A 26,161-nucleotide genomic window follows, 5' to 3' on the forward strand; every position below is an offset into this window, starting at 1 on the left:
TGGCTCAATTTCTTATGAAGCTAAAACCCTCTCAAACTTTTGAAAGTTTTAAGCATTGCTCCAAAGCACCTAAGGACTTTCTTCTAACTATACATGCATATAAATAAATAAATAGAACTGGCCCTGGGGCTATGAATACACATGGTAAGATTGGGTCCCTAGAGATTTTCCAGAGAGTTAAGTGGGGTGTGAAAATAGAGGCAAAGACCATGTTTCAATACTTAGTGCCAGGGTGGCAAATTTAAGACAAAGCCACTTGGCTTTAAATTGGTCCCATGCAAATGGACTGTGGCATGGAACATTTGATGTACGACTTTTATCAACGGTGAGGACAGTTGCTAGGTGGTTTTATTTTTTCTTTGAAAAAAGTTAACCACAATGTAATTACCTTTGTTTTTGTCAGCCTGGGCTGCTGTTGATGAGGTGTCTAGAGGCCTCCTGGTATAGGTGCCTAAAAGCTTAAACTGCATTTAATTATTATTATTACTCAATGTCAGGCTACATAAATGAAAAAAGATAAAAAAGAAATGCTTGCAGCTACATTGCCTTGGTGTGTGATTTCATCACATCTCACAAGCTAAGCAGGTTCGAGCTGGCAGTTGGGGCATAAAACCTCTAAGGGATACCCAGGCAACTGGAGATGCTGTTTCAAGTGAGTTGAAAGTTTCTCCCCTCTCTTTCTGGGGCGGGAAGAGGCTTGCCACTCTTTGATTTGTCCTCCCCAGTTTTATTTTTAGACACCTTAATAACTGGCTGACTTACTTCAGAGAAGAAAAGCAAGTAGGGTCAACAGAGTCACTCAGAGAGTGGTCCAAAAGTACGGGATCTCTCGTGTGAAGATTCCTTTGCTCCCAACAGCTTGCCAATTGTCCTACTGCCCGAAATACCAGTGAAGCCCCCAAAGCTACAGCAGTACTGAAAGCCTCAGCTAAACATGGTAACTGGAAGGGACGGGCTGCTTTCCCACCTGAATTCCAGCCAGGAGCAAGATGCAGACCATGAGGCAGTGGAACATAAGATGGACCAAGGTATATGCCCACTCTTCCTACAGTCTATTTCATTGACAGGTTGGAATGAAACCAGTTAGTTTGCCGGAGGGCAACATATTGGCAGACAATACCTTTCTTAGCAGGAGACATCCATCGGGCTGTTAGGAATAAGTGTTTGATGCTGAGCTAACCTTAGGTGTTCAGCTCAGGGATGACCTTTCCACTCTCTTGGATTACAAAGTGCTGCCTACTAGACTGGCTCCTTTCTATAGCCCCTGGCCTGCCAGAGTCTTCTTTAGAGGAGGTCCCAACAGGTCATGATGCCAGGGCTGCCAGGAAGAGTTCAGTCATCCAGGCTCCTCATCAGTGGTGTAACCATTTACATGAATTAGCTGTTGATATATAGCAAACCATCCCAAACCTTAGTGGCTAGAAACAACGACAGCTTATTTAGCACATGCTCTGTAGGTAAGCAAATTCGGCAGGGCTCAGGTGGGTAGTTCCGTTGATTTCAACGGGACTCATGCAGGCACCTGTAGCTGCTGGGAGTTAATGGCCTCACTCACAGGTAGCAGTTGACTGGCTGTTGGCTGTGAGTCCTTCATCATCCAGCAAGTTATTCTGGGCTTGTTTCTAAGGTGGTGATCACAGGTTCCTAAGAGCATAGAAAGGATAAACCCTACTGCACACTTCACAAGCCTCCTTGCGTAGCACATTTGCAAACATTGTTTTGCCAGAGCAAGTCACATTTGCAAACATTGACTAGCCAGAGCAAGTCACATGGCTGAGCCTAGAGTCAAAGTTATGGACACGGACTGCGACATGGGCAGGAAATTATTGATGATATTTTGCAAACAACCTATCACATCCATAAAACAAGGCCAACAATACAATGCAATATTTCCAATTCCCAGGGGTGATACTTCATTTTCAGGTTTCCAAGATGCTAGCAAGGGTCTCTGGGAACTAGAAGTCTTAGTTGAGTCTCTGTTTCTCCACTTTTTCTAATAAATGGAAGTAACATCCATCCTGCAGGGTTGAGTCAGGATCACCAGGGACTAAAACAAATAAATGTTGGCTGCAGTGCATTCACAACTGTAAAATGGATTCACAGCTTCTCAACCTATATGCTTATTTCCACAGGCAGCGCTTCTGGCTCACTGCTGGCTGTGGTTCAGGTCAGAATTTTAGGTGACTGGGGAAAACCACCTCCAAGGATACTGACGAGACATGTATGAAGATTCCCCTGCTCTCTGTAATTCCCTTTTAGTCCTTCCACTTATGAGAAAGTCTCAGTTTGATGCCACCGTCTTCAACATCTCTTTTGACACACATTAAGCGTCACATTCAAAGCTTTAGCTTCTATTTAGAATTCATTACCCTTTTATTTTCAATATTTTTATTTGTGTTTTATTCATGACAGCTGATAATTAAAGAAATAAAAACAGACATTAGTAACTTAAAACACTACGTTGAATATATAATAACACGTAATTCATTCATCTATAGGTTCGACAAATATTTGCAGGGCACCTACTATGTGCCAGGCCCTGCACCCAAGGTTTATCAGAGAAGGAGGCAACCCCCTGCCCGAGTGGGGCTTATATTCTAGCGGTGGGAGCCGAGATGGTGGTCAGGGAACGGCTGGCTTTGGGGATTTACTTCTTGTAGGGGGAAGCCGAGCCGCCTCCCGCCTGGAGAGCGGAGGTCAGGAGTTTCCCGCGGGCTGGGGCGCGGACCACAAAGAGCGCAGGATCCGGGGCTGCGCGGGCCTGCCCGGGGCCCGCTCGGCGGTGGCGGTGGCCGGGCACCGGGCCTCGGCTCCTCCTCCTCTTCCTCCCGCGGAGGCTGACGTTGAGTCAACAGCGCGGGCGGCCGCAGGAGGCGGCGGCGGCGCGGTGGCTCGGAGGTGCCGGGCCCTCTCGGGGCCGCGCGGGGCCCGGGCGGCGACGGCGGCGGCCGCAGCGGCGGAGGAGGGCGGCGTCAGAGAGGCCGGCCCTCGCCGGGAGGAGAAGGCCATGAACGGCGACCGGACCGAGAGCGACTGGCAGGGGCTGGTGAGCGAGGTGAGGCCGAGGCGCCGGCCAGGCGGGATGGGCCAGGCCGAGCGGCCACCAGCCCGGAGCACACCCGCCCCCTCCCCCGCCTCCCGGGTGGCCGAGCCGGGCGGGGGCTCGCGGGGGACGCGCACCCCGTGGCCTCGGCTCGCTGCCCCCGCGCGTCCGGCAAGGTGCGCGGCTCCTCCCGCACTTTCCCGTCTGCCCGGGCGCCACTTTCTCCCATGACAGCTGGTGCCAGCCTTTGGGAAGGGCCCTTCCTTCTGGGCAGGGCTTGGCCCTGGATTGGAGGGAGCAGCGCGGATCCGGGAGTGGGAGCCAAGCCCCACCTGCCTTCTCGGTTACCGCTGTTTTGGAGCCAAGCGATTGGACGCCCAGTGCCGAAGCGGAAAGGTGGTGCCAGGGGGGTGAATCCGGGTGCTGCGACAGGTGGAATCACCTGCGGCGGAGGCTTGGGGGAGGGGGAGGAGATTCCATAGGGTCCTCCGTAGCCTTCATTCATTCAGGTATCAGTTCAGTCGACACGCATTTACCGTGGGCCACCTCTGTGTAAGGTGGCTGGCTGTTTATCAAAGGCGTGAAGCACTAGTGCAGAACTCACTGATTTGTGGAAGCAGAGAATGCCCTGCGCCCCGCGCCGCCGCCCCCCGACCCCCTGCCCCGCAAAGATTTTGTCATAAACACCCCTGGGGTCGGCTTTTGCACTCCTATGAGATTTCCCCTTCAATCCACTCTAAGAATTTTGGGGCCTGGGAGTGGGCTGCCTGACTTCTCCAGGTGAGAGCGGGGTGCTGAGGTCTCACAGGTAAATTGCTCCTCCTGACTTACCATTATTTGTGATGGCAGTTAGTCATGTACCCAGCCGTGGTGATGATCTCCCAGCAATTCTCCATTCTTTCCCTCCTGAGGACCATTCCCACCGTCAGGGCCCGCTTGGGCCTTCTTTTTCTTAATCCTACTATGCACCAGTCAGGGCGTAGTGGTTTGCTGTCTTCCTTTCTTGAGTATTGGAAGGGAAAACTTGTACGTCTTTCTTCTTTATTTCCTGGGCCTCCAGCTCAGTCTAATAACAGTATTTAATGTCTAGTGTGCAAAACATTGTATTTCTGAAGAGGAATGGGCTGTCATAGCTTCTCCCCAAGTTTAGCTTGTCCACTGTCAGCCTGTAAGTAATAGCTGCACAGTATATGACACATTGTCGTGCAGTCTGTCTGCATCCCCTCTGTCAGGGGACAGAGACTCTGCAGATCTTCTCTCTTGGCCCATGGAGAATCACACAGAGTAGTGGAGGAAGCTGGAGGTGGTTCTTCTTGGAAGTCCAGTGCTGAGCTCTGCAACAGCAGAATGTTCACTATTCCAGCAAATACTTGGAGAATGGCTGTCAGGAGTCAGGTACATTGCTCTGTATTTGGAATGCAGTGGCCAAGAAAACAGACAACCCCTTCTGCCCTCAGAGAACTCCTGAAGCATATAGCATAGTGTGGGAAGAGTGTCATACCACAAACACTAAGAGAATCCTAAAAGGTGGAATATGAAGGATGTGAGACCAAAGAAGGAAGTACTTCTGGGCATGGCTGTCCTGGATCCAGGATGCCTTTACCTTGCAGCAATCACATGGTATTACAGCCTTCTGGTCTCCCCACTAGGCTATGTGTTTCATTTGGCTTTGTTCCAGGTGCCTACACACTGAGCCCCATACACAGTAGGTCCTCAAAAGTATACTTGCAGAAGAAGTCTAGATCCAGAAAGGGGTCTTTCCAGAGTTGTCCTGCCTGTCCTAGCTGTGTCTCTCCAGGGCACATGCTGTCTTGCCTTCAGACATTTATTACAGCTAAGGACACGGAGGACACACAGCTCGAGCCTGTGGGGTGTGAAAATGAATGCAGCATGCTTCCCACTTTCATAATAGTGAAAAGCTGTTCCTTGAGTCCATCCACCATGTATAAGGTAGAAATTAGTTCTTATTTGACAGATAAGAAACTGTGGCTCAGACCTGCTAAGGACCTTGCTCAGAGCCTCACATCTGAAGGGGGCAGAATTTGGTCTGTTTGACTCCAGAGCTCAGGATTACCAGGCCACGCTTTGGGTCTCAATCACCAGTTCATTTGTGTGTATCTTCGCCTAGATAGCAGGTTCTCGAAGGGAGGGGTCTGTGTCTTATTCCTCTTTGAATCCTCAGCAATTGGGTAAGTATTGCTCAGAGTACGATCTACAGATTATCAGAGGCGTTTTGGGAACAAAGAGTACAAACAGTCATTGGAATTTGGGGGGAAATGCAAGTTTCTGGGTCTTTCCCCAGAGCCAGTGTAGTGTGTTGAATTGTATTCTTTCCTCCATGGATATATCTAAGTCTTAATGTCCCAGTAGCTGTCATAAGACCTTTATGGAAACAGGGTCTTTGCAGATAAAATCAGCTAAGGATCCCAAGATGAGATCATCCTGGATTTAGGATGGGCCCTAAATCTAAGGATGAGTGTTCTTAGATTCAAGACACAAAGCTGCAAGGCAGAAGGCTGTGGGGACGCAGACACACACAGAGAGGAAGCCCTTGTGAAGATGGAGGCAGAATGGGGGGCCGGGCAGGGACAGCCCAGGGATGCCAAGACTGCCAGCAGCCACTGGGAGCTGGAGGAGGCTTGGAGGTTGTCCCTCAGAATCTCCAGAAGGAACCAGTTCTGCCAACACCTTGATGTTGGACTTCTGGCATCCATAATCATTGAGAGATACATTTCTGTGTGAGAAGCCACCCAGCTTGCAGTGATCTGTTGTGGCAACCACGGGAAACAAATTACCTTGCTGCATGAAAGTGCCAGGGCTCTACCCCCCAAATCTGCTTTTCTCACAAACAGGGCTCCCCAGGTATTTCCCTGACCATTTCCTGCCCATGGGTGTACACTGGGTCTGGTGTGGAGACATCGTCTGGGACTCACGCAAGTAGGATTCAAAGAAGAATATGATCAGTGGGTGGGACTTCTCTGGTGATTCAGTGATAAAGAATCCTCCTGTCAATGCAGGAGACAGGGGTTCAATCCCTTGGTCAGGAAGATCCCCTGGAGGAGGACATGGCAACCCACTCTAGTATTTTTGCCTGGGAAATCCCATGGACAGAGGAGCCTGGCCAGCTACAGTCCATAGAGTTGCAAAGAGTCAGGTATGACTTAGTGACTAAACATTGTAGCTGTCTACAATGGTCAGTGTCTAGTGGTTTTGAAAATGACTTTGGAAGGCAGTGGGAGAAACTGGGGAAGACATCACCAGACATGTGACCCAGATCAAATGGGCTTTTGACAGGCGCCCATCTATTTCTACGGATATCCCTGGTCCTACCTCCTACCCTGAGTCCACACCCCATCGCCCTTCCTGCCCAGGGCTCTGTGCTCTCTTTCAATCAGTTTGCTTCCTCGGTTTGCCTCTAGAAAGCAGTTTTCATTTAAATGACCCTATAGAGATCAGTTTTATTTTCATATTTTCAGTATAACAAGCTGAAATTACAGCCTTCTCTCAGGCCCTGAAGTAAACACGGCCATGCATGTGAAAGAAGCGTGGTTGCTGTTCTATTCTGGAAATTAAATGTCTGGGGAGGGGGAAACCATCTTCTCATCACCACCTGAGGTGAGCTTTCAAATCAAGAGGACATCTTGAAATGCAGTCTTGCAGACAATCCACAACTTCATTACTAAGATAAAAATCTTGGTCATCTGTCAGCTGGCTGCCCTATGATAAACCATGCCCAATTCAATTTTGCTATTTGAATTTTGGTTAATTAATTAGATGGCAATCAATCCTGTATTCTTTGAGCATGTTATGTATTCAGTGACTGGGTGTGTGTGCTCAGTCAGTCCTGTCTGACTCTTTGCAACCCTATGGACTGTAGCCTTCCAGGCTCCTCTGTCCATGGTATTTCCCAGGCAAGAATACTGGAGTGGGTTGCCATTTCCTCCTCCAGGGGATCTTCCCAACCCACAGATCAATCCTGCATCTCCTGCATTGGCAGGCGGATTCTTTACCACTGAGCCATCTGGGAAGCCCTGTTATCCCTGGGCCTCTACCCAAAGTTGAGCCACTGAAATTTGGGGTAGAGAAGTATAAGAGGCTTACAGTCTGAGCCTGTGGTTAAGGGTGTGGCTTTGGGTCTTGTTTGTTAATTGAGATCTGGACCTGCGTCATGACTCTACTTCTTTCTTGGTGCAAATGGTCAAAAATCCAACCCAAGGAAGTTTAGCTCAGAAGGAATTTATTGACTAATATTATAGGTTGAATAGTGTCCCCAAAAGATATGTTCAAGTCCTATCCCCTACCCCCAATCCCTGTGAATGTGACTCTATTTAGAAATAAGATCTTTGCAGACGTAACCAAGTTAAGATGAAGTCCTTTGAGTGGGCTCCTAATCCAATGACCAGTGTCTTTGTAAGAAGAAGGAGATTGGAGTGCAGAGATGTGCAAAGAGAAGATGATGTGAAGACAGAGGAAGGAAAGCTGTGTGATGACAGAGGCAAAGGTTGGAGTTATGCTGCTACAAGCCAAGAAATGCCAAAGAATGCTGGCAGCCACCCGAAGCTAGGGAGAAGCCAGGAAGGGTCTTCCTCTAGAGTCTTACTGGGGAGCCTGGTGCTTCCTACGGCTTGATTTTGGTCTTCTGACCACCAGGACTATCAGAAATTAATTTATGCTGTTTTGGGCCACCCAGTTTATGCAGTTTGTTAACAGCAGCCTCTAGCAAACTAATACAGCTGATATGAATAATCATTCCAAGATGGCGTGGCATGGGGCGCAGCTGGATTCAGCCCTCAGACCGCTCAAATGGATGCTTTTTCTCCATCTTTGGGTCTGCTTGTTGCCTGGTATTACCCTCCCACCCTTCAAGTCCAGAGGGAGAGACAGAAACTCTCATGCCAGAAGTCCCATTAAAAACTCAGGAATCACTCCCTTTGAACCCACTTATATCCCTCACCTGCCCTGGGAGAAGTTGCTCAGGGGGTGTAATGATCTGTCTGGGGTCTGCATTTGTACATGGGGCCCTGCCCAGGCCACATGGACTGTGAGTGGATTGGGGCAGTGGGACTGTTTGCCAGAAGAAGGGGAATGGATGTTGATAGAATCACCACATTGTGCAACTCCTCCAAGCCTCATTTTTCTCATCCTTAAACGGGATCTTAAAGTACATGCCATATAAGTGCTCTTATTGTGAGGCTCCAATGAAATCAGGCTTGTTAGTGCTTTGCTCTCTATCAAGCAGTAAGTGTTCAGCAAATATCAATATAGTGAGCGTGGACCTCAGGACAGCAACTTAGATGTTCATGGAACAAAAACTTCTTTATTTTGTTATAACACTTTAATTTTGATTACAAACTCCCATTGTAAGGGGAGTGGAAACAATCTGGATCAGAGTCATGCCTCTTCTTGAACTTGTATTTGAGTTCTAGAAGGAGTTAGTAGTATTTAGCTGTTGTAAGTTAGTAGTGTTTACTAGTATATCTCCCCATTGGCAGGAGTGACGGTGTGGAGGGGCACATCTGGCCTAGCCTATTTTTGTTTAGCCACACTCTCCTCTTTTCAGTCTAGTATCTGGTCACTGGTCATTGTTGATCACTGTTGTATCCTCCCTTGTTCCCCTTTTCTGGCCCTTTGGTATCTGTACCACACCCATGCTATCCTGGGTGAGTGAAGAGCAAGGTGGTATACTGCTCCTTCACTGCTCTGGGCATGGGGGACTTTGCTCTCTTGCCCAAGGTGGGTAGCTTTGATCATGTTCTGCTGTCCCTGAATCACTCTTGAACTGAGGAAAACTTTGAGAAACTATGGTGAAATTTTCTGCATAGACATACCACACCACACTAAACTGGGTCCAGGGAATTGGGGATTATTTTTACTTCCTAACAAAGAAGAGTGTATTTGTTAGGATAAAATCTAAACCACTTGAAAAAGATACCTACTCCCTATATTTAGGTCTTTTTTGTGTTATAGTGTGTGGTCCAGTCTAGGAGGACAGCCCTGCTCCACGTGTCATTTAAAAACCCAGGTTTCTTCCATCTTGTTTCTCTACTATTTTTTGAGGGGGTGATCCTCAACTGTATAGTTAAAGCTGAGTGGTTGCCATGATTTGTCCCAACCCATAAGTAGAGGAAAAAGAGAGAGAGAAAGGGGAAGCTCAGGGTAAAGGGCTTTTCTTTAATTAGGGGTGCTCTGCTTACTTTTCTTTAATTAGGGATCACTTCTCATACCTCATTGGTCTGAGCATCATCACATGGTCTAGCTGCAAGGGAGGCTAGGAAGTGTCATCTTAAGCTGGATGTACCCAACTTAAATTTGGGAGGGTTCTATTAAAAAGTCAGAAAACACAAACTATAAAAGAAAAAAACAAGGATAAAATGGGCTTTACCACAATTTAAAAAAAAGTCTACTCTTTGAAAGACTCTGTTAAGAAAATGAAAAGTGGGAGAAATTTTATGCATAACACATATCTTATATCCAGAATATATAAAGAACTCTTATAATGCAATAGCGAGAAGACAACCTAATTTTTAAAATGGGCAAAAGAGTTAAATAGACACTTCACTGAAGAAGATATTCAAATGGCAAATAAGCAGATGAATGGATACTCAGCATTATCAGTCATCAGAAAGATGTAAATTAAAGCCACAGTAAGATACCACATGGGTCTTCCCAAGTGGCTCAGTGGTAGAAAATACTCCTGCCAGTGTAGGAGCCACAGGAAACATGGGTTCGGTCCCTGGGTGGGGAATATCCCCTGGAGGAGGAGATGGCAACTCACTCCAGTATTCTTGCCTGAATAATCCCATGGACATAGGAGACTGGTGGGCTCAAATAAAAAATTGAAAAATCAAGTGCTGACAAGGAGGCAGAGTGACAAAAATCTCCTACATTGCTAGAGAAATACAAAATGGTACAACCACTTTTGAAAACAGTTTTGTAAGTTCTCATAAAGTCATATCGACACCTAACCCAAAAACCCACCTGCTCCTCGATGTTGATCCAAGAGAAATGAAGACACATGTCCACACAAAATCCTATATGAGAATGTTTATTGCAATTTTATTATAATTGCTGAAAAATGAAAACAGAACAATGTCCACGACTAGTGAGTGGATAAATTGCTACATCTGTGTCATAGAATCCTATTGAATATTAAGATGGAACGAACTACTGATGCATGCAAAAACATGGCAAGTAAAAGAAGGCAGAGACTCAAATGCCCTGGCTATAATATTCCACTAATATGAAGTTCTTGAAAATGCATAACTAGAAGGACAAAAAAGCCAATCAGTGGTTGCCAGAGCCTAGAGTGGGTGAGCAGACTGACTGCAAAGGAACATGAGGCAGCCTTTTGAAGTGATAATGTAGTCTATGCCTTGCTTGTATTGATGACTTCGTGGCTATATAAGTTTGATAAAATCTATAGATCTGTATGCCTCAAAAGAGTGATTTTTTCCTCTATGTAAATTATACCTCAGTTAACCTAAATCTTTCAAAGGGAGGGGGAATGGATATTCAAGACAGCTATTGCTATAGAGAGATTTACTAACTCCCCACTTAACACGTTTCTGTCACAACTAGTTATGCCCCACCCATACCTCGGTCCTGCTGTTCTTACTGTGTTCTCTCCACGCCACGCTGGTTAGTGTGCGTTCTTAGACACTCACTGATATCCAGGCTCTCTCCTCCCTTGCACTCTGTCTGCCTCTTCTCAACTGGACATCTCTTCTAGTCTTTTGGAGGACTGTGGGGGAGGGAGAAACTGGGGAGACTCTTCTGTGCTCTGGTGTCTTAAGGATCAGGCTTTCTAAGTTGAAAACTCAGTTGCTTTGTTCCCAGTGTTCTGCTGAGTGCTCTCTTCCTTGGAACATGAATGCAGAATGTCTGGCTTTTAAGAGGGGGAGGGATATGTGGGGAGAAAAGGGAGAGGAGTTACAGGAATTTGAGGCAAGGTGGATGGAGTATAATTTAATATTTTAAAGCATCATTCATATTTATATTATTATTAAATGAAGAAGCAGTGCACAATAATGAACAATTGATCTTAGATACGTATACAGGCAGTTGGTGAGGCTTTAAGAAGTGGGAAAAATCTTAAAGGAGAGTTGGAACTGGGTTCCTCACCTTTGAGTGAAGAGGGCATGGGCGAAGGTGACCGGAAGCAGATGTGAGCACTGAACTGGTGGTCATTCTTTGAGGAAATGCTCCAGATAAAGGCTAAAACTAGTGCATTGAGGTATAGCAGAAATGGATGTTGGATGGCCAGGGTAGACCAGATGGCAAACAACTTCAAAAGCAAGACAGAAGGGTGTGCTCTGATGTAGCTGGCAATAGTCACTGAAAGCTTTTTTAGCTAGAGTGTAAGTTGATGAAAATACTTGGGAAAGATTTGTTTCCACTGAACTCAACAATCACTGAGCCTTTGTCATTCACAAGGCACTGTGCCAGGCAGTAAGGATATAAAGACAAATTTGGTAGCTGTCCTCAAAATCAGGGGGAGATAAGTGGAGATGAGCTACCAGCAATCTAGTCTTTTCTGTCACCATCAATATTCCCAATTACCCCTATTGCACCTAAGTCATAGCATTTATCATATGGTTCTTTAACCAATCTTTGACTTGCCTCTCTCTCCGCTGGACCCAAAAGATCTTGAACTCCTTGAGAGTAGGGACTGTATTTTATTGTGACTTTAGCACTTGCCACTGGACCTTGCCCTTTGTAGATACTCAATGAATGTAGAATATGTGACTGCTTAGATATTTGAATAAATAAAGTGATAAGAGGATACAGCATCAGTGAGGATTAGAGAAAAAGGGATATCTATGAGATAGATTTTAAAGGAAGATATATACAGGATTTCATAGCCAAGTCAATTGGGAAGATGCAATAGAACGAATCCAAGATGACTCTCAAGGTGTGGCTAGAGAGTGGTGTTGCTGGGTGTGACAGAGAGGTGGGAGGTGACCAGGTCTGGTGAGAAGTGTGTTCCATTTAGAACTCTGCATTGTTCTGAGTTTCCTGGGAGTGCTTGAACTCCTGCAAGGCAAGCTTAGTGTTTCCTGGGAACATCTTTGATGAGCAGCTATCTTCCTAGTGGCAGGCTAATTTCAGAGTAAGTTTATTAAAATTAGCATGTGGGGGAAAGTGAGTACAACTGCTATTTTTAACTAATAGGATTCATGTTCTCTCCTGTGCAGGGAAATTCGCATCTGTGCTTCTAAAATTGACAATTTCTACTCTTATTATGTTAAAAAATTAATTTAGTGACTTTCACATTGAATAAAATACATTGGCTGAAGATTAGAAGACGATTTTGGCTAGTCCCTGAATGAAAAATGACCGGAGCGAGCAAGGTTTCTTACCCACTGCCTGGTTTTCCACCAGTAAAACCATAGTGGGGCTTTGGGTACTTCCTGGCAGAGGACTTTGTGAGTTTATGTCTCTCTGGTCCTTCACGGAAAATGGTGCCAGTGGTAGCAGATACCTGGTACCCAAGGAACACAAACCTTTAGCAGATGTTTTATTTTGAAGTGTTTCTATTTTTATTTCACTTCTTCTAGTCTACTTTATTTCCATTATCTTATAGTATCCTACTGTAACAAACATCTTAAGTTTGTTCAAGATATCAGATCTTTTTCAAGCCAATATACCTTCTATACAACTAGCCTATTAAGCTACCTTAAAAAAGATGCCTCACCAGGTCCTCTTACTCAGGGGACTTCAATGGATCCCCATTACTGGATATCTGAGACCCACCCCAAGCTGGTCTTGACCTATCTTTCCAGCCTCGTCCCTCAGTTTTCCTCATAGATTGGCTGCTCCAGCCAAAGTGATCTGTTCTCTGTTCTGACTTTTGCCTTATTATCCTGACCTCAGCTGGGTGGGTCTTCTACTTCTTCCCTTCTGACCAAAGACAGCCTTTACCAGTCCTCCAAGGTGGGATAGATGCCCCCAGCCCCCGTAAAATCATCCATGACCATCCAAGCTTGAAGTGAGCTCTTCATTATGTTGCCTTATGTAGTACAGGTTACAAACCACTCGTGTAGAACTGCCAGCTCCCTGAGAAAGGAAAGGCCCTTCTCTGTGTGTGGATTTTAACTCCCACACAAGTTAGTGAGTCCCTAAGAGAAGGAACTGTGCCCACCTGTGCTGAGGTAGAAGACAGGAGTTCTAGAATGATGAGGCTTTATGCTATGGCTCAGGAGGTGCAGGACTCAAGTGAGGATACTGAGAGAGCATCCCTCAAGTGACCTAGTTCTGGCCCATTTGTAGGGCCTCGACTTTGGTTTCACGTTCTCATTTATGGGGAGAGACGCACAGACATGCCTGCCCACCTAGTTTATTACTGACAGACATACAGGTGGGGGGGTCATTGACATCAGGATGGATCCGTCACTGTGTTAGGTTGGTCAGTTGGCGTGTTAGCATGAAAGAAGAATGAAACACAGCCCAGGGGTATTTCAGGGGGACAGGTGGATCACAAAGGAGAAGGTCAGCATTCAACGTAGCAGATGCATAATTAACACTGTTGTGGGCAAAGCCTCATGCTCTGCAGGGAAATTAATTTGGATTAGGGGAATGAGAAAGGTTTTTGATGAGGGTGACTCTGGGACCAGAAAGGTTGGTAGGATTTCTATAAGTGGAAATGTAAAGAAAAGGTATTCTAGGCAGAAGGAATGGAGATATTGTGCAGAGGTGGTAAAAACACAGGGCTTGTTTGGGAAATTCCAGATGTCTTTTTCTGATTAGAGACACACATCAGGTACTGTTTGTTGGGCTGACCTTGAATGCCCAGCATCGAGAGTGCAGGGGTCCTGAGTGACCTTCATTCTGGAGACGACTCAATGGGCATGACTGTATACCTTAAAGGGGAGAGGTTGCCTGGGGATGAGGGTTGAGCAGGACCTGCGAGGCCCCCTGGACCCCCGCCTGCACCTGGAAGGCCGTTTTTCTGCTTTGATTGTTGTTCAGTTGCTCAGTCATGTTCAACTCTTCCCCATGGACTGCGGCACACCAGGCTTCCCTGTCCTTCACCATTCCCTGGAGTTTGATCAAGCTCTTGTCCATTGAGTCGGTGATGCCATCCAACCATCTCATCCTCTGTCGTCCCCTTCACCTCCTGCCTTCAATCTTTCCCAGCATCAGGATTTTTTCCAATGAGTTGGCTCTTCACATGAGGTGGCCAAATTATTGGAGCTTCAGTGTCAGCATCAGTCCTTCCAGTGAACATTCAGGGTTGATTTTCTTTAGGATTGACTGCTTTGATACAATTCATTAATAAGGACTCTGTGCCACCTTTTCTACTAACCCCTCATGGCCCGGGTTCTCGTCTACTTTTCCTGAAATGTTTGTAACACCTTCTATGATCCTCTTTTTTCCATGCAATTGCTAGAGTTGTCCTTCTAAGCACCAAAATGATTTACCACTCCTTTGCCTAGAGTTCTCTGATGGCTTTCTAGGGTCTGTGGAGTGAGAGGCATTCCTCAGGTGATCTCCAAGGGCCTGCTCTCTCCTCATCTTCAGTAGCTCCTCTGTACCCCTATGCCACCACCAGCCCCAAGCTCTACAGAACTCCTGTTTCCAGAGCATTCCATGCCCTGAGGTATCTCTAAGCCTTTGCTTGTGTTCAGAGGTTACCTCCTACTCACACTTTAAGGCCAGCTCAAATGTGATAACCTCCACTTGAATTTCCTCTCTCCTGTGGATCTCAAGAGACTGAGAAGTAAATGATGGTATGTTTCAGTTGGGAAGACAGTGTGGGAGATGGTGAGCAGGATAAGAAGGTAAGGCAGTGGGGTTCTTGAGGATAGGGACCTTTGGAGGGGTGAGTGGTCATGTGATCCTTGGCAGGTACTTGTGGAAGGAAGGAAGGGAGGGAGGGTAGGAATGAAGGAGGGAAAGACAGTTCACCTTGCCATCTTCCACATTCTCTTTGAAGCCAGCCCTACTTGCCTACTGGTGTATACCACTTCTAGCCTCTCCCCAGGCTGATCATGGTTCTGAAGGAGCTGGGAGGGAATGTCTACATGGCCAGCAAATGCCTGGTGTTCTGGGCAGCTTGCTGTCTCAGGCTGCAATGGCTTATGTAGGTCATCAAGCTCTGCCACTACATAACTACGTTGTTGTTCAGTCGCTAAGTGGTATCCAATTCTTTGCGGCCCCATGGACTGCACCACACTAGACTTCCCTGTCCTTCACTGTCTCCTAGAGTATGCTCAAACTCATGTCCATTGAGTTGATGATGCATATGTAGCACCATGGCCTTAGACAAATCTGATTTGTCCAGACCTCAGTTTCTCTGGATTACAATGAGGATAATAATACCTGCCTTGTGCCTCTCACCTAAGATGAGGATAAAGTGAGATGATGTATGTGAAAGTGTGTTTTATTTTTATTTATTTATTTTTTAAAGTCCCCCACTTTCTACAGCCAAGGAGGTGGTTCTGTCCTTGCCTTGGCTTTAGGAAAAGCCTTCCCAGGGCTTCAGAGATGCTTCAGCAGAGGGTGGTGATGTGTCAGCTGCTGACTGTCAACATGATGCCATTGAAAATTCATATTGATGGAGCACAGATTGACATACCTGCTTGCTCTGCCATCTGCAGACCCCACGACCAAGGCAATATTGGAAGTGGCAGTGATGGGAGTCTCTTTTATTTAAGCCAGTTCCAATTTGCTTTTTAATTTGCTCCAGACTGGCGAGTGCTGTTGGGGTCAATCTGTAACCTCTTCTGCTTTCCCAACAGTCTCTATCTCTGCCAGGCCTCCTACCATGTTTTCAGGCTGCTCCATCAATTCCCGGGCAACTTCCATTGTGGCCTCTTCTGTGCCCACCTTATTCACCTTCTGACTTTGCACCCTTCTCACTCCCTTCAGTTCAGTCTCCTGTTGATCACTCTACCTTCCCTGTTTCCTGGGGTTTTGAATAAGCCTCACATTCAGCTGATTTCAGTGCTCAAGACTCAGCGTGTGTGCCCAGTCGTGGGGTCCTGTTTGATTCTTTGGGACCCTATGAACTGTAGCCCAAACAGGCTCCTCTGTCCATGGGATTTCCCAGGCAAGAATACTGGCGTGGGTTGCCCTTTCCCCCTCCAGGGAATTTTCCTGACTCAGCTATCAAACCCATGTCTCCTGCGTTGGCAGGTGAATTCTTTACCACTGAGCCACCTGGATCCCTCAAGACTCAGCACTTGCTCACAAAGAACTAGCAGTCAGCTCCCCACCCTGGATTCTTGCAGGTGCCTTCCTGCCTCCTGCATCTCTTTCTGCCTTTCCTTCTCATCCATCCTGCCTGGTCAAGAGTCTGGAAGCAGGACCATGATCCCTACCTTCCTCGCTTAGAGCCCTCCACGGCCCTATTAGTTCTGCCTTTGGCTCAGACTCTGTTGTCATTTAAAGTCTTTCTTACTTTCATCCAAACCAAGCCTTTTTTACATTTCTCCTTTTCACGTGGCCTATTAATATATTCCTGGCAAATATAACTACTTTGGGGTCTTTGTTGGAAGCCTGTGTTTGCATGCACTTGGCCTTTATTCAGGCCGTGCCTTCTGCCAGGACCTCTTGTTCTCTCACTTCTCCTCACTCTACTTTCAAGGTTTGGTCATAACTACCTTGACTCTGAACTAACAGGTCTTTTGCCTTCTGTGATGCCAAGCATCTAGATACATCTCTGTGACCAGTGTTTCCTTGGCTGCCTCACACTGGAGTTGTTTAGGTACATACCTTGCCTCCGGCCTGGAGTAACCCAATTAGAAGGGGTAGATTCAGATTTGAATTTCCCACTGTGTGCAGAACAATGCTGTATATAATGAATAAATTCTTAAAGAGATGACAAACCCTTTGGATTCTCAGCTAATGTTTGAATTGAAAAACTACTGAATTAAAACAAGGATATCCTTTTTTTGTTTGTCAGAATAACATTCTTATCTCTTTCTCTCCCCCAAAGTCCCCTTATCTCCATTTGGTCTCACAGGCCTTCTGACTCAAAATTTATCAGTAGATTGTGATCTTTTAAAGGTAGTAAGTCAAATCTCCTTTTAATAAGCTCTAAGGGATTTGTGAATTTACTAGAAGTCAGTTCCTCCCTCCCACTCACCCTCCCACATTCCCTTCATTTTCCTCCTTTTCTTCCAACTGGAATTTTATTCTATCAGATATATTGCTTGAAAAGAGTCAGGCAGAACCTGCGGGTGGGAAATCATTTAGTTATAAAGAGCTATTTTCTGTAATGGACTATGACCTGTTCTGTAGTGTATCTGAACAGAGGCCACCCTTTAACTCTGCTCTGGACTAGAATTTAAGTTTGTTCCTAGGTTATTTTCCACCCATGGTTGACTCTCATGCCAAAAATTGTGTGATTTGTGTGTGTGTTTGTGTATCTATGGCCATCTTCTTACCACAAGAAGTAGCAAATAAAAGTAATTCCTTACATCTGTCTTTCCTCCACTAATATTTAAAGAGGATTAACTATGTTCCAGGCCCTTTGGGGATACAAAATCCAACATGATGTTGCCACCTTCCTCCATATTCCTAAACCAATTTCTTGTAACCACTTTACCAATTAGAATGAGCAGGGGGTAACATCTTTATAGATGAAGAAATAGAAGTTCAGATTGGTTATGAAATGTTCGGAAATTCAGAGTCCTTCTTTTTGGTCTCTCAACAAGAAGCAAGCACTTGGAGCTAGACTTTTAAACTGAAAAAGGTTTAGAAGGTTTTTCCTCTGGGAGCCTGGGGTTCAGATCTTCTGTACACTCATGTCAGCTGACCTAGCTCTAAACCTAAAAATCTGAGCTAAAGAAGAGACATTTGGGGTCTAGCTCCAGGGCCCTGACAAGACTTCAGTTTAGGCTGGAAGTTGAGCTAAAGTGGTGTCAGGAGACCTACAGCTATGACCACATCCTGAAGGACAGGCAGGACATCTCCTTTGTTCTGTGGACTGCAGGCAGGCAGGTATGCCAAGTGACCCCGCCCTGTCTAAGCACTGGCTCCATGGAAGTTAGGGGACTCTAACTTCCCACCCCTGCCCGGTCACCCCCATCACAGTGTCCTTCAGCAGTGGCAGGTTCCTGTCCTCGATGGCCTGAATCTGTGAATGAGAAAAGGTTGGGGTCAAAAACTGAGTGGCTGAAGGTGTTACCTAGAGATGATAAAACTTGGGTTGTGATGGATGTAACTTTAAATATCCAAGTAATATGAGTTCACTGTCCTTCCCCCAACCCCTGCCAAATTTGGAAAATGTAGACACATGCATATGGTGGCTCACCATTTGTCAGAGATCCAGGCACCCTCTGTTTCTCTGCTTGGTCACTCCATTCCAAGAGTGAGTAATGCCTATGTTGTCTTCTAGAAGTATCATGGTTTCAGATCCTATACTTGTCTTTAATCCATTTTGAATTTATTTTTGCAAATGGTATGGGAGTGTAGTCCAGTTTGATTCTTTTGCATGGAGGTGTCCTGTTTTCCCAACACCAATTATTGAACAGGCTCGCTTTTCTCCATTGTAAATTCTTGGCTTCCTTTGTTATAGATTAATTACCTATATAAGTGTGGGTTCATTTCTGGGCTGTCTATTCTGTTCCATTGATCTATGCATCTGTTTTTGTGCCAGTACCTTGTAGTTTTGATGATATAGCTTTGTATTGTAGTTTGAAATCAGGAAATGGTCAGAAGCTTTCTCTATCTCTTTTATACTTTAATAAAACTTTATTACACAAAAGCTCTGAGTGATCAAGCCTTGTCATTGGCCCCAGATTGAATTCTTCTCCTCCAGAGGTTGAGAATCCCAGCATCTTTTGTGGTTCAGTCGCAACCTTTCATCTTGGGGGCTTGTCCGGGATTCTTCAGGACAAGGTAAGGATGCTTGGAGCTCTAGTTCTTTGTTCTCCTAGCAAACGTTTTCTGCTGTACTTTACTAACTCTACAGTGTGCTTGTGTGAGTGAATGACACACCCTGCTCAAAGCAAGTGAGGAGCCCTGCTCTGTGGTTCTGCAGTGACCTCCTACAGCTTATGGCAGAAACCCTGTTGGGTGTTTATACCAACCTGCCAATTGACTTCCCTGGTGGCTCAGATGGTAAAGAGTCTGCCTACAATGCGGGAGACCCAGGTTCAATCCCTGGGTCAGGAAGATCTCCTGGAGAAGGAATTGGCAACCCACTCCAATATTCTTGCCTGGAAAGTCCCATGGACAGAGGAGCCTGGTAGACTGCAGTCCATGGGGTCACAAAGAGTTGGACACAGCTGAGCGACTTTACTTTCACTACCTTGTTCTTTCTCAAGATTGTTTTGGCTATTCAAAGTCTTTTGTGTTTCCCCATAAATTTTAGAATTATTCTAGTTCTGTGCAAAATGCCATTGGTGTTTTTGCAGGGCTTGCATTGAATTTGCAGATTGCTATGGGTGGTAGTCATTTTAACAATGTTGATTCTTCCCATCCTTGAACACAGTATTATCTTTCCAACTGTTTGTGTTATCTCCAATTTCTTTCATCAGTGTCTTACAGTTCTCCAAGTAAGTGTTTTTTACTTCCTTAGTTAGATTTATTCCCAGGTATTTTACTATTTTTTTAATTTATTTTTTTATTTAAGGATAATTGCTTTACAGAATTTTGTTGTTTTCTGTCAAACCTCAACATAAATCAGCCATAGGTATACATAAATCCCCTCCCTTTTGAACCTCCCTCCCATCTCCTGCCCCATCCCACCCGTCTAGATTGATACAGTGCCCCTGTTTGAGTTTCCTGAGCCATACAGCAAATTCCTGTATTTTATATATGGTAATGTAAGTTTCCATGTTACTCTTTCCATACAGCTCACCCTCTTCTCCCCTCTCCCCATGTCCATAAGTCTATTCTCTATGTCTGTTTCTCCATTGTAAATAAATTCTTCAGTACCATTTTTCTAGATTCCGTATATATGCGTTAGAATACGATATTTATCTTTCTGATTCTGACTCACCTCACTCGGTATAATAGGTTCTAGGTTCATCCACCTCATCAGAACTGACTAAAAATTCCTTTTTATGGCTGAGTAATATTCCATTGTGTATATGTACCACAACTTCTTCATCCATTCATCTGTCAACAGACATCTAGGTTGCTTCCATGTTCTAGCTATTGTAAATAGTGCTGTGATGAACATTGGGACACTTGTGTATTTTTCAATTTTGGCTCCTCAGGGTATATGCCTAGGAGTGGGATTGCAGGGTCATAAGGTAGTTTTATTTCTAGTTTTTTAAGGAATCTCCATGCTGTCTTCCATAGTGGCTGTATCAATTTATATTCTCACCAACAGTACAAGAGTGTTCACTTTACTCCATACCCTCTCCAGCATTTATTGTTTGTAGACTTTGATGATAGGCATTCTGACCAGTGTGAGGTGATATCTCATTAGTTTTGATTTGCATTTCTCTAATAATGAGCGATATTGAGCATCTTTTCATGTGTTTGTTAACCATCTGTATGTCTTCTTTGGAGAAATGTCTAAGTCTTTTCCCACTTTTTGATTGGGTTGTTTGTTTTTTCTGGCATTGAGTTGTATGAGCTGCTTGTATGTTTTGGAAATTAATCCTTTGTCAGTTGTTTCATTTGCTATTGTTTTCTCCCATTCTGAGTGTTGTCTTTTCACCTTGCTTGTGAAAGCTTTTAAGTTTAATCAGGTCCCACTAGTTTACTTTTGTTTTTATTTCTGTTACTCTAGGAGGTGGGTCATAGAGGATCTTGCTTTGATTTATGTCATCAAGTGTTCTGCCTATGTTTTCCTCTAAGAGTTTTACAGTTTCTGGTCTTACATTTAGGTCTTTAATCCATTTTGAGTTTATCTTTGTTTGTGGTGTTAGGAAGTGTTCTAATTTCATTCTTTTACATGTACCTGTCCAATTTTCCCAGCACCATTTATTGAAGAGGCTGTCTTTGCCCCATTGTATATTCTTGCCTTCTTTGTCAAAAATAAGGTACCCATAGGTAAGTGTAAGTGTTAGTTGCTCAGTCATGCCCGACTCTTTGCGACCCCATGGACTGCAGCCCACCAGGCCCTTCTGTCCATGAGATTTTCCAGGCAAGCATACTGGAGTGGGTTGCCATTTCCTTCTCCAGGGGATCTTCCCAACCCAGGGATCGAACCCGGGTCTCCTGTACTGCAGGCAGATTCTTTACCAACTGAGCTACAATAGGTGCATGGATTTATTTCTGGGCTTTCTATCTTATTCCATTGGTCTATATTTCTGTTTTTGTGCCAGTACCATACTGTCTTGATGACTATAGCTTTGTAATATAATGTGAAGTCAGGAAGGTTGTTTCCTCCAGCTCCATTCTTCTTTCTCAGAACTGATGTGGCTATTCAGGGTCTTTTGTGTTTCCATATGAATTGTGAAATTTTTTGCTCTAGTTCTGTGAAAAATGCCATTGGTAATTTGATAGGGATCATATTGAATCTGTAGATTGCATTTGGTAGTATAGCCATTTTCACAATATTGGTTCTTCCTACCCAGGAACATGGAATATCTCTCCATCTGTTTAAGTCATCTTTGATTTCTTTCATTGGTGTCTTATAATATTTTGTGTACAGTTCTTTTGTCTCCTTCAGTAAGATTATTCCTAAATATTTAATTCTTTTTGTTGCACTGGTGAATGGGATTGATTCCTTAATTTCTCTTTCTGATTTTTCATTGTTAGTACATAGAAATGCAAGTAATTTCTGTGTATTGATTTTTGTGTCCTGCAACTTTGCTAAATTCACTGATTAGCTCTAGTAATTTTCTGATACTATCTTTAGGGTTTTCTATGCACAGTATCATGTCATCTGCAAACAGTGAGAGCTTTACTTCTTTTCTGATCTGGAGTCCTTTTCTTTCTTTTTCTCCTCTGATTGCTATAGCTAGAACTTCGAGAACTATGTTGAATAATGGTGGTGAAAGTGGACACCCTTGTCTTGTTTCTGATCTTAGGGGGAATGCTCTCAGTTTTTCACCATTGAGAATAATGTTTGCTGTAGGCTTATCATATATGGCCTTTACTATATGTTCCTCATATGCCCATTTTCTGAAGAGTTTTAAACATAAATGGGTGCTGAATTTTGTCAAAGGCTTTTTCTACATCTATTGAGATGATCATATGTTTTTATCTTTCAATTTGTTAATATGGTGTATCACATTGATTGATTTGTATATATTGAAGAATCCTTGCATTCCTGGAATAAACCCAACTTGATCATGGTGTATGAGCTTTTTGATGTGTTGCTGAATTCTGTTTGCTAAAATTTTGTTGAGGATTTTTTCATCTATGTTCATCAGTGATATTGGTCTTTAGTTTTCTTTCTTTGTGTTGTCTTTGTCTGGGTTTGGTATCAGGGTGATGGTGGTCCTGTAGAATGAGTTTGAAGGTGTTCCTTCCTCTGCAATTTTTTCAAAGAGTTTTAGAATGATAGTCATTAGCTCTTCTCTAAATGTGTGATAGAATTCTCCTGTGAAGCCATCTGGTCCTGGGCTTTTGTTTTTTGGGAGATTTTGGATCACAGCTTCAGATTCAGTGCTTGTAATTGGGTTGTTCATAATTTCTATTTCTTCCTGGTTCAGTCTTGGGAGATTGAACTTTTCTAAGAATCTGTCCATTTCTTCCAGGTTATCCATTTTATTGACATGTCGTTGTTTATAATAGTCTCTTAAAAGCCTTTGTATTTCTGCATTGTCTGTTGCAACCTCTCCTTTTTCATTTCAAATTTTGTTGATTTGATTCTTCTCTTTTTTTCTGATGAGTCTGGCTAAAGACTTGTCAATTTTCTTTATCTTCTCAAAGAACCAGCTTTTAGTTTTATTAATCTTTGCTATTGTTTCTTTCATTTTTCATATATTTATGCTCGGATCTTTATGATTTCTTTCCTTCTATGAATTTTTGGGGTTTTTTTGTTCTTCTTTTCCAGTTGTTTTAGGTGTAAAGTTAGGTTGTCTATTTGATGTTTTTGTGTCTTGAGATAGAATTGTATTGATATAAGCTTCCCTCTTAGAAGCTTTTGCTACATCCCATAGGTTTTGAGTTGTATTTTCTTTTTTTTGAGTTGTATTTTCATTGTCATTTGTTTCTAGAAATTTTTTGATTTCCTGTTTGATTTCTTCAGTAACCTGTTGGCTATTTAGAAACGTGTTGTTTAATCTCCATGTGTTTGTGTTTCTTACAGCTTTTTTCTTGTAATTGATATCTAGTCTCATAATGTTGTGGTCAGAGAAGATGCTTGATATGATTTCAATTTTCTTAAATTTACTGAGGTTTGATTTGTGACCCAAGATGTGGTCTATCCTGGAGAATGTTCCATGTGCACTTGAGAAGGTGTATTCTTCTGTATTTGGATGGAATGTCCTAAAGTTATCAGTGAGATCCATTTCATCTAATGTATCATTTAAGACTTGTGTTTCCTTATTAATTTTCTGTTTTGATGATCTGTCCACTGGTGTGAGTGGGGTGTTAAAGTCTCCTACTATTATTGTGTTACTGTCAATTTCCCTTTTTATGTCTGTTAGTGTTTGTCTTATGTGTTGAGGTGCTCCTATGTTGGATGCATAGATATTTACAACTGTTATGTCTTCCTCTTGAATTGATCCCTTGATCATTATGTAGTGTCCTTCCTTATCTCTTGTAATCTTCTTTATTTTAAGGTCTGTTTTGCCTGATATGAGGATTGCTACTCCAGCTTTCTTTTGCTTCCCATTTGCATGGAATATATTTTTCTATTGTCTCACTTTCAGTCTATATATGTCTTTGGGTCTGAAGTGGGTTTCTTGACAGCATATATATGGGTCTTGTTTTTGTATCCATTCAGCCAGTCTGTGTCTTTTGGTTGGAGCATTTAATCCATTTACATTTAAAGTAATTATTGATATATATGTTCCTTTTGCCATTTTCTTAATTGTTTGGGGTTGATTTTGTAGATCTTTTTTCTTCTCTTGTATTTCTTGACTATATAAGTCCCTTTATCATTTGTTGTAAAGCTGGTTTGGTGGTACGGAATTCTCTTAACTTTTGCTGTCTGAAAAGCTTTTTATTTCTCCATCAATTTTGAATGAGATCCTTGCCAGGTACTGTAATCTTGGTTGTAGATTTTCCCTTTTCAATACTGTAAACATATCCTGCCATTCCCTTCTGCCCTGCAGAGTTTCTGCTGAAAGATCCGTTGTTAAGCATATGGGGTTTCCCTTGTATGTTACTTATTGCTCCTCCCTTGCTATTTTTAATATTCTTTCTTTGTGTTTAGTCTTTGTTAGTTTGATTAGTATGTGTCTTGGCGTGTTTCTCCTTGGGTTTATCCTGTATGGAACTTTTTGTGCCTCTTGGACTTGACTATTTCCTTTTCCATGTTGGGAAAATTTTCAACTATAATCTCTTCAAAAATTTCTCATACCCTTTCGTTTTCTCTTCTTCTTCTGGGACCCCTATAATTCAAATATTGGTGCATTTGATATTGTCCCAGAGACCTCTGAGACTCTCCTCAATTCTTTTTATTCTTTTTACTCTATTCTGCTCTTCTGAAGTTATTTCCACCATTTTCTCTTCCAGCTAACTGATTCATTCTTCTGCTTCAGATAGTCTGCTATTTATTCCTTCTAGAGTATTTTTAATTTCAGCAATTGTGTTGTTTATCTCTGTATGTTTATTCTTTAATTCTTTTAGGTCTTTGTTAATTGATTCTTGCATTTTCTCTATTTTGTTTTCAAGGTTTTTGATCATCTTTACTATCATTATTCTGAATTCTTTTTCAGGTAATTTGCCTATTTCCTCTTCATTTATTTGGACTTCTGTGTTTCTAGTTTGTTCATGCATTTGTGTGGTATTTCTCTGCCTTTTCTTTCTTTCTTTATTTTTTTTTTTTTAACTTACTGTGTTTGAGGTCTCCTTTTCCCAGGCTCCAAGGTTGAATTCTTTCTTCCTTTTGGTTTCTGCCCTCCTAAGTTTGGTCCATAGGTTTGTATAAGCTTCATATAGGGTGAGATTTGTGCTGAGTTTTAGTTTGTTTGTTTGTTTTTCCTCTGATGTGCAAGGCTGAATGAGGTGGTAATCCTGTCTGTTGATGATTGGGTTTGTATTTTTGTCTTGTTTGTTGTTTAGATGAGTTGTCCTGCACAGGGTGCTACTGGTGGTTGGGTGATGCTGGGTCTTGTATTCAAGTGGTTTCCTTTGTGTGAGTTCTCACTATTTGATACTCCCTAGGGTTAGTTCTCAGAGAAGACAATGGCAACCCACTCCAGTACTCTTGCCTGGAAAATCCCATGGACGGAGGAACCTGGTAGGATGCAGTCCATGGGGTCGCAAAGAGTCAGACACGACTGAGCGACTTCACTTTCACTTTTCACTTTCATGAATTGGAAAAGGAAATGGCAACACACTCCAGTATTCTTGCCTGGAGAATCCCAGGGATGGCAGAGCCTGGTGGGCTGCCATCTATGGGGTCACACAGAGTTGGTCATGACTGAAGCAACTTAGCAGCAGCAGCAGTAGCAGGGTTAGTTCTCTGATAGTCTAGGGCCTTGGAGTCAGTGCTCCCACTCCAAAGGCTCAGAGCTTGATCTCTGGTCATGAACAAAGTTTCCACAAGTGGTTTGTTATGGCATTAAGTGAGATTAAAACAAATATCTGAAAATGAGAAACCAAAGATGAACCCCAGACAAATGGCAGTTACAAAATCTGGCAAATAATCATTAAAATAATGGAATATACACATATACATATACACACATGAGCAAAGTGAAAACAGTCCAACAAAAATAAAGTACAGTAGATTGACCCAGCAAAGAAAGTAAATCAAAAGCTATATTTACTAGTTAAGAACAAAACTAACTAAAGAACAAACTGGAAAACAAAACTAAAGCAAGTTGCCAAGTGGGGAATAAATCAATGAAAACAAAACTAAACAATATGTTGAGAGGAAAGGAAAGAAAGAAAAGAAAGAATAGATCTGCAAAGTTAAACAGAGGTAGATGAAGAAGATTTATATGCATTAAAGATTAACTGCAAGGGGAAAAGAACAGTAGGAAAGGCAAACAAAGGAATAAACATAGAAAAAATATAATAGGGTTTTTTAAAAATTAAAATTATAAAAAAGAGAAAAGAAAAATAAAAAAAAAGAAGAAAGAAAAAAGA

General features: G+C 43.3%; 1 protein-coding gene across 4 annotated transcripts in view; it reads left to right on the plus strand.

Moving 5' to 3' along the window:
- The first annotated feature begins 2,349 nt into the window (after window positions 1-2,349).
- Window positions 2,350-26,161, plus strand: part of CCDC149 (coiled-coil domain containing 149) — a 134,918-nt gene continuing 111,106 nt past the window's right edge. For all 4 annotated transcript variants that reach the window (XM_043438277.1, XM_043438278.1, XM_043438276.1 and 1 more), the window contains exon 1: window positions 2,350-3,055. In XM_043438277.1, coding sequence (XP_043294212.1) covers window positions 2,528-3,055 — 528 coding nt within the window. In that variant the 5' untranslated portion in view covers window positions 2,350-2,527. The remainder of the gene's footprint in view (window positions 3,056-26,161) is intronic.

The sequence above is a fragment of the Cervus canadensis genome, chromosome 19 (genome assembly GCF_019320065.1).
Source record: "Cervus canadensis isolate Bull #8, Minnesota chromosome 19, ASM1932006v1, whole genome shotgun sequence".
NCBI classification, from domain to species: domain Eukaryota; kingdom Metazoa; phylum Chordata; class Mammalia; order Artiodactyla; family Cervidae; genus Cervus; species Cervus canadensis.